This window comes from Phyllobates terribilis, unplaced genomic scaffold (genome assembly GCF_046119375.1).
Source record: "Phyllobates terribilis strain yellow unplaced genomic scaffold, ASM4611937v1 Scaffold_25__1_contigs__length_18738178, whole genome shotgun sequence".
NCBI lineage: Eukaryota > Metazoa > Chordata > Amphibia > Anura > Dendrobatidae > Phyllobates > Phyllobates terribilis.
This window is the reverse complement of record NW_027362785.1, coordinates 5259740-5280854: the sequence shown is the minus strand read 5'-3', so window position 1 is coordinate 5280854 and position 21115 is coordinate 5259740. Positions and strand designations below refer to the sequence as shown.

Sequence of the window (21115 nt, the reverse complement as noted above, 5' to 3'; positions counted from 1 at the left end):
GTTAACAAGAAAAAATGGACCCCAAAATTTGTTGTGCAATTTCCCCTGGGCACGCAGATACCCAATATGTGGGGAAAAACCACTGTTTGGGCGCACGGCAGGGCTCGGAAGGGAAGGAGCGCCATTTGACTTTTTGATTGTAAAATTTGCTTGAATAATTTGCTTGGAACCCCCAGGTGCTTCACAAATTGATTCGTAAAAATGAAAAAGTAAAAAAAAAAACACTTCATTTTTACGAATCAATTTGTGAAGCACCTGGGGGTTCCAAGTGCTCACTATGCATCTAGATAGGTGCCTTGGGGGGTCTAGTTTCCAAAATGGGGTCACTTGTGGGGGAGCTCCAATGTTTAGGCACGCAGGGGCTCTCCAAACGCAACATGGCGTCCGCTAACAATTTGAGCCGATTTTCCATTCAATTTGTTAGCGGACACCATGTCGCGTTTGTAGAGCCCCTGATGTGCCTAAACAGTGGAGCTCCCCCACAAGTGACCCCATTTTGGAAACTATACCCCTCAAGGATTTTATTAAGGTGTATAGTGAACATTTTGAACCCAGAGGTACGACACAGAATTTGATAACATTAGGTCATCATATTGAATAAGTTGTCATTAGTCTTGAGCGCAAGTGCTCGCTACTTGAGTTTGCATCGGGTACTCGGGTATGCACCAAGTAGTGCGTGTGCTCGAGTGACATGCTCGAGTCCCTGCTCCGCATGTTTCACGGTTATTAGACACCCAAAAAAAACCATGCGGGGATCGCTCGTGCATGGCAGGCAATCCCCGCAAAGTTTTTATGGCCGCGAAGCATATGGGGCAGAGACTCGAGCATGTCACTCAAATACCCACGATACTCAATGCATACTAGAACACCCGATGCAAACTCAAGTAGCGAGCACTTGCTCTCAACACTAGTCGCCATATCATCATCTTTTTTTCTTACTTTTGAAAAAAATCCCAACCCCATCACAACCCTAACCCCAACCCTAACCCCAACCCCAGCCCTAACCCTAGCACAACCCTAACCATAGCACAACCCTAACCCTAGCACAACCCTAACCCTACCCTAACCTAACCCTAGCACAACCCTAACCCCATCACAACCCTAACCCCAACCCCAGCCCTAACCCTAGCACAACCCTAACCCTAGCACAACCCTAACCCTAGCACAACCCTAACCCCATCACAACCCTAACCCCAACCCCAGCCCTAACCCTAGCACAACCCTAACCCTAGCACAACCCTAACCCTAGCACAACCCTAACCCCATCACAACCCTAACCCCAAACCCAGCCCTAACCCTAGCCCTAACCCTAGCCCAACCCTAACCCTAGCCCAACCTTAACCCGAGAGTTTATTTTTTACGCCGTTCCTCATGCGGTATAAGTGATTAGACGACTTTATTCTTCGGGTCGGTGTGATTACAGCAATACCAGAATCATATGGGGTTTTTATGACTGACAGCTGTCACACACTAAAAGACGCATTTTTTGTAAAATCTAGTTTTTGCATCGCCATATTTTGAGAGCTATAATTTTTCCAGATTTTGGCAGACAGTCATGTGATGGCTCGTTTTTTGCGGGACGAGTTGACGTTGTTATTGGTGCCATTTTCAGGCACGTGACATTTTTTGATCGCTTTCTATTCCGATTTTTGGGAGGCAGAATAAACAAAAACCAACAATTCAGGAATTGTTTTTTTTTTATGCCGTTCCGCGTGTGGTAAATTGATAAGGCAGCTTTATTCTTCCGATCAGTACGTTAACAGCAGTACCACATTTATATTGTATTTCTATGTTTTGCACTTTTACATAATAAAAGCAATTTTATAGAAAAAATTATTTTTTAGCATCGCTTTATTCTGAGAGCTATAACTTTTTTATTTTTCAGCTGATGGAGCTGTATGGCGGCTTGTTTTTTGCAGGACGAGATGACGTTTTCAGCGGTACCATTTTTATTTATATTTGTCTTTTTGATCGCGTGTTATTCCATTTTTTGTTTGGCGGTATGGTGATAAAGCATTGTTTTTTGCTTCGTTTTTTATTTAGTTTTTTTACCGTGTTCACTGAAGGGGTTAACTAGTGGGACAGTTTTATAGGTCAGGTTATTCCGGACGCGGCGATACCAAATTTGTGTACTTTTATTGTTTTTTTTAATAATAATATTTATTGATGGGTACATTATATTTTTATTTTTGGTGGATTATATATACATATTTTTTTAAAAATATTTTTGCAATTTTTTTTTTTTTTTCACTTTCTGATAGTTTTTATACTTTATTACTTTGTCCCACTATGGGACTTTCACTTTTTTTTCTCTGATCGCCTGCATGGCACAGGAATGCAGCACCATCCCTGTGTCATGCAGGCTGTCAGCGCTGGACAGGGAGAAGATTGTTTGGAGATGCACTGCGCATGTCCAAAAAATCTTCCTGCTGTCTGGTGTCCCGGATGTTGTCATGACGACATCGGGTCGTCATGGCAACATCCTGGAAGCCGCGGCAGACATCGCTGGAGGCCGGAAGAGGAGGTGAGTATCGGCGATCACCTCCCCTTGCCACCGCAATGCTGCGATCGACTGCGATCGACTTCGATCGCAGCATTGCGGGGGTTAATGTGCTGGGAGCGGTGCGGGACCGCTCCCTGCACATAGCCCTGGGTGTCAGCTGTGACAATCAGCTGACACCCGGCGGCGATCGCGCCCGCACAGCCTGTGTGCGGGTGAAATCGCCAGGGCGTACTAATACGTATCAGGTCCATAAGGCCCAGGGCACAGATACGTACTAATATGCCCTTGGTCGTAAAGGGGTTAAAATCCACTCTGCACCCCATTTTCACTGAAAAAAAGACAGAAATGTAGAAATTTTTGCAAATTTATTAAAAAAGAAAAACTGAAATATCCCATGGTCATAAGTATTCAGACCCTTTGCTCAGACCTCCTTGAGATGGTTCTACTCCTTCATTTGAGTTCAGCTGTGTTTAATTAAACTGATAGGACTTGATTTGGAAAGGCGGACACCTGTCTATATAAGACCTCACAGCTCACAGTGCATGTCAGACCAAATGAGAATCATCAGCTCAAAGGAACTGCCCAAGGAGCTCAGAGACAGAATGGTGGCAAGGCGCACACCTGTCTATATAAGACCTCACAGCTCACAGTGCATGTCAGACCAAATGAGAATCATGAGCTCAAAGGAACTGCCCAAGGAGCTCAGAGACAGAATTGTGGCAAGGCACACACCTGTCTATATAAGACCCCACAGCTCACAGTACATGTCAGACCAAATGAGAATCATGAGCTCAAAGGAACTGCCCAAGGAGCTCAGAGACAGAATTGTGGCAAGGCACAGATCTGGCCAAGGTTACAAAAGAATTTCTGCATTACTCAAGGTTCCTAAGAGCACAATGGCCTCGATAATCCTTAAATGGAAGAGGTTTGGGACCACCAGAAGTCTTCCTAGACCTGGTCGTCCAGCCAAACTGAGCAATCGTGGGAGAAGAGCCTTGGTGAGAGAGGTAAAAAAAGAACCCCAAGATCACTGTGGCTGAGCTCCAGAGATGCAGTAGGGAGATGGGAGAAAGTTCCACAAAGTCAACTATCACTGCAGCCCTCCACCAGTCAGGCCTTTATGGCAGAGTGGCCCAACGGAAGCCTCAACTCAGTGCAAGACATATGAAAGCCCGCATAGAGTTTGCTCAAAAACACATGAAGGACTCCCAGACTATGAGAAATAAGATTCTCTGGTTTGATGAGACGAAGATAGAGCTTTTTGGTGATAATTCTAAGCAGTATGTGTGGAGAAAGCCAGACACTGCTCATCATCTGCCCATTACAATCCCAACAGTGAAACATGGTGGTGGCAGCATCATGCTATAGGGGTGATTTTCAGCTGCAGGGACAGGACGACTGGTTGCAATTGAAGGAAACATGAATGTGGCCAAGTACAGAGATATCCTGGATGAAAACCTCTTCCAGAGTGCTCTGGACCTCAGACTTGGCCGAAGGTTCACCTTCCAACAAGACAATGACCCTAAGCACACAGCTAAAATAACAAAGGAGTATCTTCAGGACAACTCTGTGACCATTCTTGACTGGCCCAGCCAGAGCCCTGACCTAAAGCCAATTGAGCATCACTGGAGAGACCTGAAAATGGCTGTCCACCAACGTTCACCATCCAACCTGACAGAACTGGAGAGGATCTGCAAGGAAGAATGGCCGAGGACCCCCAAATCCAGGTGTGAAAAACTTGTTGCATCATTCCCAAGAAGACTCATGGCTGTACTAGCTCAAAAGGGGGCTTCTACTCAATACTGAGCAAAGGGGCTGAATACTTATGACCATGTGAGATTTCAGTTTTTCTTTTTTAATAAATTTGCAAAAATGTCATTTCTGTTTTTTTTCAGTCCAGATGGGGTGCAGAGTGGACTTTAATGAGAAAAAAAAATGAACTTTATAGAATTTACCAAATGGCTGCAATGAAACAAAGAGAGAAAAATTTAAAGGGGTCTGAATAGTTTCCGTACCGACTGTATATTAGCCCCCCATATCTCTATATATCAGCCCCCCATATCTCTGTATATCAGCCCCCCATATCTCTGTATATCAGCCCCCCATATCTCTGTATATCAGCCCCCATATCTCTATATGTCAGCCCTCCATATCTCTGTATATCAGCCCCCCATATCTCTGTATATCAGCCCCCATATCTCTGTATATCAGCCCCCCATATCTCTGTATATCAGCCCCCATATCTCTATATGTCAGCCCTCCATATCTCTATATATCAGCCCCCCATATCTCTGTATATCAGCCCCCCATATCACTGTATATCAGCCCCCCATATCTCTGTATATCAGTCCCATCTATCTCTATATATTAGCCCCCCATATCTATGTATATCAGCCCCCCATATCTCTGTATATTAGCCCCCCATATCTCTGAATATCAGCCCCCATATCTCTGTATATCAGCCCCCATATCTATGTATATCAGTCCCACCTATCTCTATATATTAGCCCCCATATCTATGTATATCAGCCCCCCATATCTCTGTATATCAGCCCCCCATATCTCTGTATATCAGCCCCCATATCTCTATATGTCAGCCCTCCATATCTCTGTATATCAGCCCCCCATATCTCTGTATATCAGCCCCCATATCTCTGTATATCAGCCCCACATATCTCTGTATATCAGTCCCACCTATCTCTATATATTAGCCCCCATATCTATGTATATCAGCCCCCCATATCTCTGTATATTAGCCCCCCATATCTCTGAATATCAGCCCCCCATATCTCTGTACATCAGCCCCCATATCTCTATATATCAGCCCCCATATCTCTGTATATCAGCCCCCCATATCTCTGTATATCAGCCCCCCATATCACTGTATATCTATCTGCCCCCCATATCTCTGTATATCAGCCCCCATATATCTGTATATCATCCCCCCATATCTCTGTATATCAGACCCCCATATTTCTGTATATCAGACCCCCATATCTCTGTATATCAGCCCCCAATATCAATATATCAGCCCCCCATATCTCTGTATATCAGCCCCCCATATCACTGTATATCTATCAGCCCCCCATATCTCTGTATATCAGCCCCCATATCTCTATATATCAGCCCCCCATATCTCTGTATATCAGCCCCCCATATCACTGTATATCTATCTGCCCCCCATATCTCTGTATATCAGCCCCCTCCCCTGTGTATTAGTAGGTTTTTCTGTACGTACTGTTCACATTGATGCTTTGATCCCTGTATTATTATCTACATACAGTATCTATATAATGTGTTGCAGCCAATGTCCCCTTAATCCCGTCCGGTCCGAACTTAGAGACCTAGGCCCTGCAAAAGTCATGTGAAACTGGATGCCGCCATGCAGCCCCCTCTCTGGATTACACCGAGGGGCTTAAATTATCTTGTGTAACTTCTTCACAGCTGACTCCTATTTATATCCAGCGCTGGTCGCCGGCCGGTGACATCCAGCCAGGGGACTCTCAAGGACTTTACTGCAGAAAATCATCGCTTATCTGAGGGCATTATTGTAAGTAACACCTCGTGCGGTGTGTATTGTGTGCATTTTGTGCGCTTTATGTTATCTCATCAGTGGGTGTCATAGAGAGATCAGGGAGTGGGGTCACATCATGTCCTGTGTGGCGTAACGACGAATCCTGCATCGGAGGTCCCCTCACCTTCTGAATGATGCAAATACAAAGTTATATTTGCTGTGATACTCAAATAGTATCGCCAAACAGAGCTAAATAATAGTACCGCACAGTGCCCACATACATAGTGTAGCATACAATACTGCACAAAAGTTTAGGCAGGTGTCAAGTGGTTAAATAGTAAGTGCCGTGTTGGGCAACCCCAAACCAATCTGCTGCTGTTTGTACTGCTGTTATAGGGCGATCACGGGGGTCAATGAGATCACAGAGAAAATACAATGATGTCATCAGTTAGGGTGGATCTATTTATTTGTACAAGGGCCAAGCAGTGTGATGTCATCGCCATGTACTGTGTTTGTACTGGGTCCTGTGACTGTGTATGTCCTGTGCTTGCACTGGGTTCTGTGACTGTGCAGTATTTCTGCTGTTCTTACATTTATGGCTATAATTTTTGTATTATCTGTTATCGATGATTATCAGCATGAAAATCTGATGAAAAAAGAAAATTGCATGTTTTTAGGGGAAGCTTTTGACTTATTTTTTTTTTTTGCTTTCAGGAACAATGGGATTCCTAACTTTTCTTATTTTGCCGCTGCTCCTACTGGGGATAAGCGGCATCATTTACATCTATCGGGAGGTGGTGCGTCTGATGTCCAGATCAGCGGTAAAAAATAAAGTGGTGGTGATCACGGACGCGGTTTCCGGACTGGGTAAAGGTGAGGAGCGGTGTGTGGTTGTCACAACAATACCGCGACAGAGGGGGGTCAGGAGATCACGGCGTCTGGCTACACATGCACCTGCACTGGATGGATCTGCTTTGCCTTCCAGTTAGCTGTGCAGGTTTCCCTTGTTCTGGTGTTGCAAGGGTTAAACGGTTCTATTTGTCTCCTAGAGCTCTCTGTTCTGAGTTATCTCAGCTGTTCTGATTTCTCCACTCCCCTCTTTTGTAAATGCTCACCTCTTAGCTTGAGTAGTTTCCAGTCATAGCTTGCTATAACCTGGTTTGGAGCTGGAGGTGTGAGCTGTCTTTAGAAAGGTGGTCTTGGAGTCGTCTCTGGAGATATCTATTTGGAAGTTTGAGTGTCTTCTTTTACTTTTATCTGCTTTTTGGTTTGTCTCACCTTGTCCTTCCCCTTTCTCTAGTTTGGGAGCACGTTGAGTGATTGCTGTATCTTTTATCCCTTTGTGTCTTCATGGTAGAGCAGGACTAGTGTTCCTACTGCCGTACGCACTAGTCAAGGTAAAACAGGGATAGGAACGTGATCGCCACACAACGTGAAAGAACCCGTCTAGGGATGTCAGGGAGCTTAGGGTTGCGCAAGGCAAGTGTCAGGGGTGCCCCCCTTTAATCTTTCCCTAGTGGCAGAGTTCCCCTTCCCTTCTGGGAGAAGCATGACATTATCACTGGACCCACTTTATTTGAGTCTACGATGGACCCAGTGGCTGCTCTAGCAGAACAGTTGCAAAATCTATGGAGGTGGCCGACCTGCGTTCTGGGACATTGCAGGACCCACCTCTGACCCCGGATTTAGTGGCCACTGCTCCCGGGCAACTCCCATCTAAGCCTAACCAGGCTTTGTCGTATAGGTTCTCTGAAGTGCTCTGGGATTCATTTATGATTATCCTGACCATGTCTCCCTGGCTGAATCCAAAGTACGTAAGCTTCAGCAGGGAGATCGGCCATCTGAGGAGCTCCTCTCTGAGTTCCACTGATGGTCCACCGACACCAGGTGGAATGATCCCATGCTCTGGAGTCAATTTTGTCAAGGTCTTTTTTGAGAGAGTAAAAGATGCTTGTATGAGACCCCTGTTTCTCTGGAGGCCGCTATGTCTCTAGCTATCCGTATGGACCGCAGTCTCCGAGAGAGACAAAAGGAGACATCACTGTGCCTAAAGAACCTAAGCCTGAGTCCACTGAGGAACCTATACAGTTGGGGGGGGACAACTCGTTGCTCCGATTCATCAGCGGTTTGGCTCAAAGGGGGAATTTAGTTTTTTTTTGTGGTCGTAAGGGTCATTTTGTAGGTATCTGTCCCTCAATACGTAACCGCAACACTAAGAAGCTCAGGTTGCGTGGAGGTTAGCAACCTGGGTGTACATATTTCCTCCATTGGTAGGTCACAATTTTTTTTGCCCCCTGAGATTCCTGGGGCAGGTTGTATAATATTTCTGTTCCTGAGATACAGGCCATGAAAGATTATATTACTGAGAACCTGGCTAGCATACAAATCTGACCCTCCTCATTCCCCGCGGGAGCAAGGTGTTTCTTTAAGAATAAAAAAGATGGAGGGGATACGCCCTGCTTGGATTTCCGGTTATTAAACCCCGGATCACTGTTCGGGATCCGTATGCTCTCCTTCTCATCACGGATCTCTTTAATCAGATCGTTGGGGCAAAATGTTTTTCATAAATGGTCCTTAGTGGGGCATATAATGTCCTCTGCATAAATGAGGAGTATGAGTGGAAGACTGCTTTCAATACCTCAGAGGGGCACTACGAAAACCTTGTTATGCCATTTGGGTTGACTAATACTCCTGCCGTTTTCCAGCGATGACACTTTCCATCATCTGGCGGGTAGATTTGTGGTTGTCTATCTGGATGACATCTTGATTTGTTTGCCTGATCTTGAGTCACACCAGGTACATGTCAGGTATGTATTACAGGTAATTAGGGATAATAAACTCTATATCAAGTCGGAAAAATGTATGTTTGCTGTTCAGTAGATTACATTTCTGGTATATCTATTATCTCCCACTGGTTTTAGTATGGATTCTGCGAAAGTCCAGGTGGTACTGGATTGGGATCTTCCTGAAAATTTGAAGGCTTTACAACATTTTCTGGGTTTCACAAGCTAGACTGTTGGGACCCTCAACCAAAGCTTCATTGGTCCTTTTGGGGACGACATCCTGTTTCTGGTCAGTAAGAGGGGCAGCGAAGGAGGATCACCAATCGCCACGGCCCGGGGAGGTGTGTATAAGGGGCTGGTGGGCAGCAGGCTCCAGCTTGTCTCAAATGCCGACGGTGGGCAGAAGCCTTGAAGCAAAGCAGTGCCCGCCGCCGGCGCTACAAATTAATCCCCCCCCGCTTGCGACGCCGGGCCCAACGCTGCACCAGCCGCCGCCGCCCGCTCCTCCGCACGATTTACTTGACCGGGAGGCATGGCCTGAAGAGGCGTATGTGCCTCCTGCAGCTGCGATGCGGCGGCGCACAGGGACCGCAGTGGGGCCGACCGCAAATGGGGAACAGGCGGAGGGAGAACCGGACACGCTGGTCCCGCAGTGACCAAGGGACACCAGGGGAGTGATGGCACGCAAATCTCCTGAGGTACTGGAAGGTGGATGGGCCCAGGGAGTGAGGGGACCACGGGGCCTGCACCTTGGACAAGAAAATGTGTGGGGACCATAAGGGGTAGAGGGCCTGGGACAAGGCCATCTGCTGGCGCTGGGGACAGGGGGATGAGCGCTGAGCCCGGAAATGAGGGCCTGTAACCAGCGCTCGCCCCCCTTTGCAAACCCAGCCCTCAAGGCCTCCATTATCTGACCTGATCCATCCATAGTAGCAGCAGCACGTTGAAATCCGGGACCACCAGGGAAAAGAAGGACCGTGGGACGTCTCAGTGGGACGGCTTGTGGCAGCCATCCCTTCTGCTTCATTGGTCCCTTCGGGGACAGCATCCTGTTTCTGGTCAGTAAGGGGGGCAGCGAAGGAGGATCACCAATCGCCATGGCCTGGCTAGGGTCCACCACAGTCAGAGACTCTGTCCTTATTTAGTGTAGAGTCTACCATTACTGAAAGTTCATCAAGGACTTTTCGGTAGTGGCCAAACCTCTCATGGATATGACCAGGAAAGGGATGGACTTTTCAAGATGGTCTAACCATTTGCTTTTTTGAAGAAATATTTTGCTTCTGTTCCGATCCTCATACAGCCTGACGTTACTCAACCGTTCATTGTGGAGGTAAATGCATCGGAGGTAGGGGCTATATTGTCACAGAGTTTGTCACCAAGAAAATGATGTCCGTGTGCCTTCTTCTCTTAAAAATTGTCACACGCCGAAAGGAATTATGATATCGGCAATCGAGAACTCTTGGTTGGCCGGACCTGTGTGTTGGTGATTTGGTGAGGTTGTCTACTAAGAATATGAAGCTGAAAGTTCCTTCTAGGAAACTGGGACCTAGGTTCATCGGCCCCTATAAGATTGTGGCTGTCGTTAATCCTGTAGCGTTTCGTCTTTGCCACGTACTTTTACAATCCTTGATGTGTTTCACCGATCACTTCTCAAAAAATACATTGCTTTCTCAGAACTGGCTCTACCGCCACATTCCCTGGTCATTGTTAATAGCAATCTGGAGTTCTAGATAGTGGAGGTTATCGATTCTCGCTTTGTACACCGGTCACTTTAGTATTTGGTACATTGGAAAGGTTATGGTCCAGATGAGAGGATGTGGGTACCAGCATCTGACGTTCATGCAATCAGGTTGGTTCGTTCTTTTCATGCCTCACATCCAGATAAACCTGGTCCTGAGTCCCCTCTTTTGAGGGGGGAATACTGTCATGGGGATACCACAACAGAGAGGGGTCAGAAGATCACGGCGTCTGACTACACATGCACCTTCACTAATTGGATTTGCTTTGCCCTCCAGTTATCTCTGCAGATTTCCCTTGCTCCCCAGCTGTTCTGATTTCTCCACTCCCCTTTGGTATAAAAACTCACCTCTTAGCTTGAGTAGTTGCCAGTGATAGCTTGCTATAACCTGGTTTGGTGCTGGAGGTTTGAACTTTGTGAAAAGAGATCGTCTTGGAGTCGTCTCTGGAGATATCTATTTGGAAGTTTGTTTTACCTTTTCTCCTGTTTGTTGTGCCTCACCTTTTCCTTCCAGTTTCTGTAGTTTGGGAGTGTGTTGAGCGATTGGTGTTTTTTTTTATCCCTGTTTGTTTCCTTTTGTGTCTTTACGTTATGGCAGGACTAGCGTTCCTGCTGCCCTATGCACTAGTCGGGGTCGTTCTCGGGGTAAGACAAGGATAGGAATGTGATCTCCGCAAAGGGTGAAAGAAGTTGTAACATACCTGGCGGCGTCCTTGCATAGTGGTCCATCTCCCACTGTGCAGGAGCGCGCACTTGATCTCCTGTCCAGAATGTCTCTCTGGCTTCCCTCCATGCTGTCTTGTTTGTGTCTGTGTCTGTTTCTGCTGCTTAAGGGCGGCGCCCGATCACTTCCTGCCTTTTGTACCTGCTGTGGGTCACACCCCTTGTGCGTCCTCAGCCTATCGCTGTCTGTCTCTTGGTATATAGCTCAGCAGCTCCCTTCTATCCCTGCCTGAGCATATGTGTTTCTTTCAGTGTGTGCTTGCACTCTGAAGGTGCCAGGTCCCGTCTTTGTTTCCCTGTCCGCCTTTCCTGGAGGCTTGTTTCCAGGCCTGTCTGAACTAAGTCCTGTATGTTTCCTGCCTTGCGGTGTCAGCTCCCGTGTCTGAACTGTGTCCTGTATGTCTCCTGCTTTTCGGTATTAGTTCCCGTGTCTGAACTAAGTCCTGTATGTCTCCTGCCTGGCGGTGTCAGCTCCCGTGTCTGAACTGTGTCCTGTATGTCTCCTGCTTTACGGTATTAGTTCCCGTGTCTGAACTAAGTCCTGTATGTCTCCTGCCTTGCGGTGTCAGCTCCCGTGTCTGAACTGTGTCCTGTATCTTGTCTGTCCTGTCTGAACACGCTCCTTGCCTGTTCGTCCCGCCTCTCTGGGGGCAGTATTCCCAGACCCGCTCCTGTATCCCGCTGCAGTGTCGGTCTCCTCCGTACACTCAGTTCCAGTCTGAACTCTCTCCTATCCTTTACCTGTTTTGTCTATGTCCATTCCCTTCCTTTTCCTGCAGAGTCTGTACTCGTACCTAACTCCTGCTTGTTGTCTCTGTACTCCCGTTTGTGAGTTTTTGGCCCACTCGCTACTTCACTGCAAGTACCCTGTGGGTGTCTGGCTCTGTCTTTCCCTTCCTGTCTGTTCCGTGTGAACAGAGTCCTGTCCTGCCCTGCTTCTGCCCGCTGCTCCTGCAGTCCTGTCCTGCCCTGCTTCTGCCCGCTGCTCCGGCAGTCCTGTCCTGCCCTGCCTGTACCCTATCCTGCCTGTATTGTTCCTGAGTCCCAGTGTGTACTGGGCCCTATCCTGCCTGTATTGTTCCTGAGTCCCAGTGTGTACTGGGCCCTATCCTGCCTGTATTGTTCCTGAGTCCCGGTGTGTACTGGGCTCTATCCCGCCTGTGTTCCTACCTGCTAGTGCCTCCCCGTCTGCACTCTAGCTGTGCTTGCCTTTACCCGCCTGCCTGCATACCCGCCTGCCTGCATACCCGCCTGCCTGCATACCAGTCTGTTCCTGTATTTCCCTGTGTGGGTCAACAGCCGTGTCCGGGGTCTGTCCTGGAGTAGCACCTGGTCCCTCTGCTCGGTTCCTCCTTGGTGCACTGGCGTCGTATGCCGTCGTGCCACCTTGGTCGGATCGGGTAGATACTTAGTTACGCCCCTCCAGGCATACACTCTCCGGCACGGTCCAGTGGAATCACTACCAATCACATGCACACGCCGCTCTAGCCCGGGCGTGTGCATAACAGCATGCTCAGGCCATGGTTCCCGTTGAGCCCCACGGCCTTCGCTCTCTGAGAAGTTTCCAGCGAAGACTTGCATTAAAATAAATAAATAAATTTTTTTTTCCCTTAGCTGAGTTCCAGGCGAATTACGCACCGTCCAGATGGATCTATCAGCTCTCGTTCCTGCGGATCCGCCACGTTACTATGGGGATCCAAGACAGTGTCGTGCATTTGTGGAGCAATGCATGCTACACTTTAAGGCCTACCCTCTTTATTTTCCTTCCGATTGGGCTAAAGTGGCCTTTATTATGTCTTACCTGGCGGGGGATGCCTTGGAATGGATCAACCCCCTATATGAGACACAGGATCCGATCCTCCGGGACCTAATGGCCTTCCTGGTGGCCTTTCTAATGGTCTTCGATGATCCTAACCCGGAGGCTCCTGCTGAAGCTTCACTTCCCAATATCCCGGAGCAGCCCCAATGGGTAATGTGTGTGGGTAGCGTAATAGTTCTCCAGCCCAATGAGACTACTGCCCACCCAGAATCCTCACAGGGTGACTACGCTTTCCGGAATACTTCTTCCAACCTCAAGAGGCAGTCCAGACGTGCTAGACTTAGAGGCAAGCAGTCACGCCTGGGTCTGTCCTCCCTGAGACCTCCTGAACCCTTCGGGGTGCTACCTGGTAACGAAAGGACAGAGACTCTCCTATACTCTGTACCTGATACCTCGCTCGCTTCGTCCAGTGAGTCCAACCTGGTGTACTCCGAAGCAGAGGTTACTCCCGAGTCTCTACACCCCTCCGACCAGGCGGAGGACCTCCAGTTGTGTTTAGAACCCTTCGGGGTGCCACCTGGTGGTGAATGGACAGAGACTTTCCTATACTCGGTACCCGATACCTCGCCTGCTTCCTCCAGTGAGTCCGACCTAGTGTTCTCCGAAGCAGAAGTTACTCCCGAGTCTCTACACCCCTCCGACCAGGCGGAGGACCTCCAGTTGTGTTTAGAACCCTTCGGGGTGCCACCTGGTGGTGAATGGACAGAGACTTTCCTATACTCGGTACCCGATACCTCGCCTGCTTCCTCCAGTGAGTCCGACCTAGTGTTCTCCGAAGCAGAAGTTACTCCCGAGTCTCTACACCCCTCCGACCAGGCGGAGGACCTCCAGTTGTGTTTAGAACCCTTCGGGGTGCCACCTGGTGGTGAATGGACAGAGACTTTCCTATACTCGGTACCCGATACCTCGCCTGCTTCCTCCAGTGAGTCCGACCTAGTGTTCTCCGAAGCAGAAGTTACTCCCGAGTCTCTACACCCCTCCGACCAGGCGGAGGACCTCCAGTTGTGTTTAGAACCCTTCGGGGTGCCACCTGGTGGTGAATGGACAGAGACTTTCCTATTTCCTGTACCTGATACCTCGCCTGCTTCCTCCAGTGAGTCCGACCTAGTGTTCTCCGAAGCAGAAGTTACTCCCGAGTCTCTACACCCCTCCGACCAGGCGGAGGACCTCCAGTTGTGTTTAGAACCCTTCGGGGTGCCACCTGGTGGTGAATGGACAGAGACTTTCCTATTTCCTGTACCTGATACCTCGCCTGCTTCCTCCAGTGAGTCCGACCTTGTGTACTCTGAAGCAGATGTTTTCTCTGAGCCTCAGTACTCTTCTGACCCGGCGGAGGACCTCCAGTTGTTTCCTGAATCCTCCGGGGTACCACCAGATAACAAAGAGACAGTGACTTTTCCTCATTATGTACCTGATAACCCGTCTATTTCTTCCTGTGAGCTTGACAAGATGTACCTCGAAGCAGAGATTACCCTCAAGTCTCTGTCCCCCTCCAACCCAGTGAACGACTGGTCCTCGAATTCCCTGCGGAAGATTCTGGCAGGCCTGAAGAAGAGGGGGCGTAAGGGGGGAGGTACTGTAACATACCTGGCGGCGTCCTTGCATAGTGGTCCATCTCCCACTGTGCAGGAGCGCGCACTTGATCTCCTGTCCAGAATGTCTCTCTGGCTTCCCTCCATGCTGTCTTGTTTGTGTCTGTGTCTGTTTCTGCTGCTTAAGGGCGGCGCCCGATCACTTCCTGCCTTTTGTACCTGCTGTGGGTCACACCCCTTGTGCGTCCTCAGCCTATCGCTGTCTGTCTCTTGGTATATAGCTCAGCAGCTCCCTTCTATCCCTGCCTGAGCATATGTGTTTCTTTCAGTGTGTGCTTGCACTCTGAAGGTGCCAGGTCCCGTCTTTGTTTCCCTGTCCGCCTTTCCTGGAGGCTTGTTTCCAGGCCTGTCTGAACTAAGTCCTGTATGTTTCCTGCCTTGCGGTGTCAGCTCCCGTGTCTGAACTGTGTCCTGTATGTCTCCTGCTTTTCGGTATTAGTTCCCGTGTCTGAACTAAGTCCTGTATGTCTCCTGCCTGGCGGTGTCAGCTCCCGTGTCTGAACTGTGTCCTGTATGTCTCCTGCTTTACGGTATTAGTTCCCGTGTCTGAACTAAGTCCTGTATGTCTCCTGCCTTGCGGTGTCAGCTCCCGTGTCTGAACTGTGTCCTGTATCTTGTCTGTCCTGTCTGAACACGCTCCTTGCCTGTTCGTCCCGCCTCTCTGGGGGCAGTATTCCCAGACCCGCTCCTGTATCCCGCTGCAGTGTCGGTCTCCTCCGTACACTCAGTTCCAGTCTGAACTCTCTCCTATCCTTTACCTGTTTTGTCTATGTCCATTCCCTTCCTTTTCCTGCAGAGTCTGTACTCGTACCTAACTCCTGCTTGTTGTCTCTGTACTCCCGTTTGTGAGTTTTTGGCCCACTCGCTACTTCACTGCAAGTACCCTGTGGGTGTCTGGCTCTGTCTTTCCCTTCCTGTCTGTTCCGTGTGAACAGAGTCCTGTCCTGCCCTGCTTCTGCCCGCTGCTCCTGCAGTCCTGTCCTGCCCTGCTTCTGCCCGCTGCTCCGGCAGTCCTGTCCTGCCCTGCCTGTACCCTATCCTGCCTGTATTGTTCCTGAGTCCCAGTGTGTACTGGGCCCTATCCTGCCTGTATTGTTCCTGAGTCCCAGTGTGTACTGGGCCCTATCCTGCCTGTATTGTTCCTGAGTCCCGGTGTGTACTGGGCTCTATCCCGCCTGTGTTCCTACCTGCTAGTGCCTCCCCGTCTGCACTCTAGCTGTGCTTGCCTTTACCCGCCTGCCTGCATACCCGCCTGCCTGCATACCCGCCTGCCTGCATACCAGTCTGTTCCTGTATTTCCCTGTGTGGGTCAACAGCCGTGTCCGGGGTCTGTCCTGGAGTAGCACCTGGTCCCTCTGCTCGGTTCCTCCTTGGTGCACTGGCGTCGTATGCCGTCGTGCCACCTTGGTCGGATCGGGTAGATACTTAGTTACGCCCCTCCAGGCATACACTCTCCGGCACGGTCCAGTGGAATCACTACCAATCACATGCACACGCCGCTCTAGCCCGGGCGTGTGCATAACAGAAGTCATCTAGGGACGTCATGGGGGCTTAGGGTTATCCTCCTTTAATATTTCCGTGACCGTAGTGTGGGGGATGGGATGTTACCCACATGGTAAACTTTTATCTTCATATTTTCTAGAATGTTCCCGAGTTTTCCACGCCGCCGGCGCTCGCCTGGTTCTCTGCGGTAAAACCTGGGAGAAGCTGGAAGCTCTGCACGACGCCCTAATAAGCGTCGCCGACCCCAGTGTGGTACGTGGTATCTAATCCATCATGCAGCGATACGATACGCGGACGCCATCACACGTTGACCGTATTCATTTCCCCTCTCTACAGACTTTTACCCCCAAACTTGTCCTTCTGGACATTAGTGACATCAACGACATCGAAGCCATGGGCAAAGAGATCCAGGACTGCTACGGCTGCGTGGACGTGCTGATCAACAACGCCAGCATGAAGATCAAGGGGCCGGCGCACAGCGTCACCCTGGAGCTGGACAAGAAGATCATGGACGCTAATTATTTCGGCCCCATCACTCTAATCAAAAGTAAGTGACCCCCTAACCTGTCGGCAGCTTGAGGTTGTGCCCCTCTTTGCGTTTTCCTCCTCTCTTTCCAAGAGCCGGTCGATAGAGCAGTATGGAGTCTTGTTCTTTGCGGCACGAGCTGCGATTTTTATTGGTACTACATTGGGGTCCGTATGACTTTCTGAATTTTTTGATTTGATTTTTTGGGGAGGCGACGTGACCAAAAAGCAGCAATTCTACCATTTCAATTTTTTATTTTTTTTTTGAAACAAGAGTTTCCATCATCATCGGAATCCGAACATCGAGTTCCATCATCATCGGAATCCGAATATCGAGTTCCATCATCATCGGAATCCGAATATCCAGTTCCATCATCATCAGAATCCGAATATCGAGTTCCATCATCATCGGAATCCCATCATCATCGGAATCTGAATATCGAGTTCCATCATCATCGGAATCCGAATATCGAGTTCCATCACCATCGGAATCCGAATATCGAGTTCCATCATCATCGGAATCCGAACATCGAGTTCCATCATCATCGGAATCTGAATATCCAGTTCCATCATCATCAGAATCCGAATATCGAGTTCCATCATCATCGGAATCCCATCATCATCGGAATCTGAATATCGAGTTCCATCATCATCGGAATCCGAATATCGAGTTCCATCACCATCGGAATCCGAATATCGAGTTCCATCATCATTGGAATCCGAATATCAAGTTCCATCATCATCGGAATCCGAATATCGAGTTCCTTCATCATCGGAATCCGAATATCGAGTTCCATGATCATCGGAATCCGAATATCGAGTTCCATCACCATCGGAATCCGAATATCGAGTTCCATCATCATCGGAATCCAAACATCGAGTACCATCATCATCGGAATCCGAACATCGAGTTCCATCACCATCGGAATCCGAATATCGAGTTCCATCACCATCGGAATCCGAATATCGAGTTCCATCATCATCGGAATCCGAATATCGAGTTCCATCACCATCGGAATCCGAATATCGAGTTCCATCACCATCGGAATCCGAATATCGAGTTCCATCACCATCGGAATCCGAATATCGAGTTCCATCATCATCGGAATCCGAATATCGAGTTCCATCATCATCGGAATCCCATCATCATCGGAATCTGAATATCGAGTACCATCATCATCGGAATCCGAACATCGAGTTCCATCACCATCGGAATCCGAATATCGAGTTCCATCACCATCGGAATCCGAATATCGAGTTCCATCATCATCGGAATCCGAATATCGAGTTCCATCACCATCGGAATCCGAATATCGAGTTCCATCACCATCGGAATCCGAATATCGAGTTCCATCACCATCGGAATCCGAATATCGAGTTCCATCATCATCGGAATCCGAATATCGAGTTCCATCATCATCGGAATCCCATCATCATCGGAATCTGAATATCGAGTTCCATCATCATCGAAATCCGAATATCGAGTTCCATCATCATCGGAATCCGAATATCGAGTTCCATCACCATCGGAATCCGAATATCGAGTTCCATCATCATCGGAATCCGAATATCGAGTTCCATCATCATCATCATCCTTCAGGAGCGCATAGTGCTGGGAAAAACATTCACAAAGTGGTGTCGCCCAATTTTTTTTTTGCTCGACTTTCACCAGATAGGATACATTTTCAACCTCTTTCGTGCCATTGTCTAAATGGTGACTGCTGGTTAGACCATTTAGCAGGTGCCTGCTGTATAAAACTGCTCCGTTACATGCTCCAAGTGGGTCCTCCAAGCACAGTGACTTGCTTGACTGAGACTGTGCACTCAATGCCAGTCAGCAGCTGCTAAAGCAAACACAATTTTGTTGTGCATAAAAAGAGAAAGCTGCAATTCCGATATGATATTATCCCCTATAAATCAAACATGAAGTGGTCGGCACAGGCTCGCAGAATATATAAGTAAGCTAATTTTTTGAAAATTTTTCTTCCCTCTAATGGTCACTTTACCCCGCAGCTATTCTTCCTCATATGATTTCTCGAAGGACGGGACAGATTGTTCTAGTCAACAACATACAAGGAAAGCTGGGCGTCCCCTTTCGTGCGGCCTGTGAGTATTTCCATCAGGGGTTCAACCCCCCCACGGAGGTCCCGGAACGATTCGCTGATGGTATTGCGCCAAAACGTTCCAATCTGTGTTTAGACGCGGCCTCGAAACACGCGATCCAGGGATTCTTCGACTGCCTGAGAGCTGAAGTGGAGGAGTTCGATGTTTTCGTCAGCACCGTCAGCCCCACGTTCATCCGGTCGTACCACGTCCAGCCTGAACCCGGGAACTTCGAAGCCTCCATCTGGAAATGTAAGGCCGCCCTGGCGCTACCACCACCATACCCGGGTGTCGGCAATGATGGCGTCATTATTAACCCTATCATGTCACAGTCTTTTTCAGGAAGCTCTCTTACGGCGTGCACCCAGTGGAGGTGGCCGAGGAAGTCCTGCGCACGGTCAGCCGGAGAAAACAGGAAGTTTTCATGGCGAATCCCGTCCCCAAGGTGGCGCTCTACATCAGGACCTTCCTCCCAGAACTATTCTTTGCCGTGGTGGCCACAGGGGTGAAGGAAAAACATTTTGTGGAAGAGGAAAAATAAACCAAACCAATGATTCACAAAAAGAGACATTTCCGTGAGGTCCTCTCATTCGTTTCATATCATACCTTAGCGTTCTGATACAGAGCCCCAAATCCTCTGCAGAAACAGATTACAATTCGGACTACTTGCGGGTGCCACCAGAGGGAGCTGAAGAGCTTACCGCAGACTGAGATTACATTGAACTCCATAATAAATCTGTCTGCAGAGAGCTCCCTCTAGTGGCCACTGTGGGAGATTTGCTGCTGTGTGTCAGAACGTCAGGAGGGCCTCGATTTTCTGTATTTTACTGGTGTCCACATGCACATTAGGGGGGGTTTATGGTGTGGGAAAAACATTGGGGGAGATTTGTGCCCAAAAAAACGCACACGTGTGTATTTATAAAGAAGGGAAGGCTTGGAAAAAAGGGGGCACTGAATGGCGCCAAAATATTTGGTGCAGAATTAGGAGGCGAGAGGTAACGGGGAAAGTGAGAGGTTCGTAAGTGTTGTGGGGGATAAAGTCTCCCTTTAAGAATGGTAGTTGTTGGAGGTTATGTGCAGGGGGCAGTGCGGGACCCCAATAGTCTGGATATGTCGGGTGACTTGTAAGTGATTGCAATCCCTACCCCATGTTCCTCCAAGCCTCCCCCCATCATAATGTCTCCTGCTACTTTGTTACTCAAGTGGGAGGAGCTAAATTAAAGGGGCAGAACCCAATTTACCGCTGGGTCATAGACTTTCTATTACTTGCAGGAGAGCCTCTGCCAGCTTCTGCTACTTTGTTTTACCGATCAGTGGGGTCTTATCGTGGGGGACCACCACATTCTGGAATCCTACTGACGGCCTCTGTGGCTGTGCTTCATAGGAGACCAGAAATGATATATTACACTGCAATACAACAGCCCTACAGCAGGTGGCAGACTAATAAAAAAAAAGTGTAAAAAAAATAAAATAAAATTACAATATTAAAAAAAAAGCCCCCAAAATATAAAGCTTTAAATCCCACCCTCTCTCAAAATATATATAGCAAAATGTGAAAAAAACTAATTAACATATTTGGTATTAGCACATAAATAATTGCACAAACTTATTTTACGGTGAAAAAAAAATAGTCGGCTTTGTTCCATTGACACTTTAAAAAAAATTTGCAACAATTATATATATATATGCTTTATATATATATAAATAAAATATAAAAATATAAATAAATATATATGTGTATAAATAATAATAATATAATGCTTTATATATATATAACTAAAAAATAAATATATATGTGTATAAATAATAATAATATAATGCTTTATATATATATAACTAAAATATAAAAATATAAATAAATATATAATTGTATAAATAATAATAATATAATGCTTTATATATATAAATAAAATATAAAAATATAAATAAATATATATGTGTATAAATAATAATAATATAATGCTTTATATATATATAACTAAAAAATAAATATATATGTGTGTAAATAATAATAATAATATAATGCTTTATATATAAATAAAAAATAAAAATATAAATAAATATATATGTGTATAAATAATAATAATATAATGCTTTATATATATATAAATAAAATATAAAAATATAAATAAATATATATGTGTTTAAATAATAATAATATAATGCTTTATATATATATATATATATAAATAAAATATAAAAATATAAATAAATATATGTGTATAAATAATAATATAATGCTTTATATATAAATAAAATCTAAAAATATAAATAAATATATATGTGTATAAATAATAATAATATGTTTTATA

General features: G+C 47.1%; 1 protein-coding gene across 1 annotated transcript; it reads left to right on the top strand.

Annotated features, from left to right (window-relative positions):
- The first annotated feature begins 5947 nt into the window (after positions 1-5947).
- On the top strand, positions 5948-19917 carry DHRS7C (dehydrogenase/reductase 7C). The gene is made up of 7 exons (XM_073660269.1): positions 5948-6053; positions 6732-6890; positions 16315-16427; positions 16512-16722; positions 18714-18806; positions 18900-19055; positions 19136-19917. The coding sequence occupies exons 2-7, from the start codon at positions 6737-6739 to the stop codon at positions 19342-19344; spliced, it is 936 nt and encodes a 311-aa protein (XP_073516370.1). The 5' UTR covers positions 5948-6053; positions 6732-6736; the 3' UTR covers positions 19345-19917.
- Positions 19918-21115: the final 1198 nt, after the last annotated feature.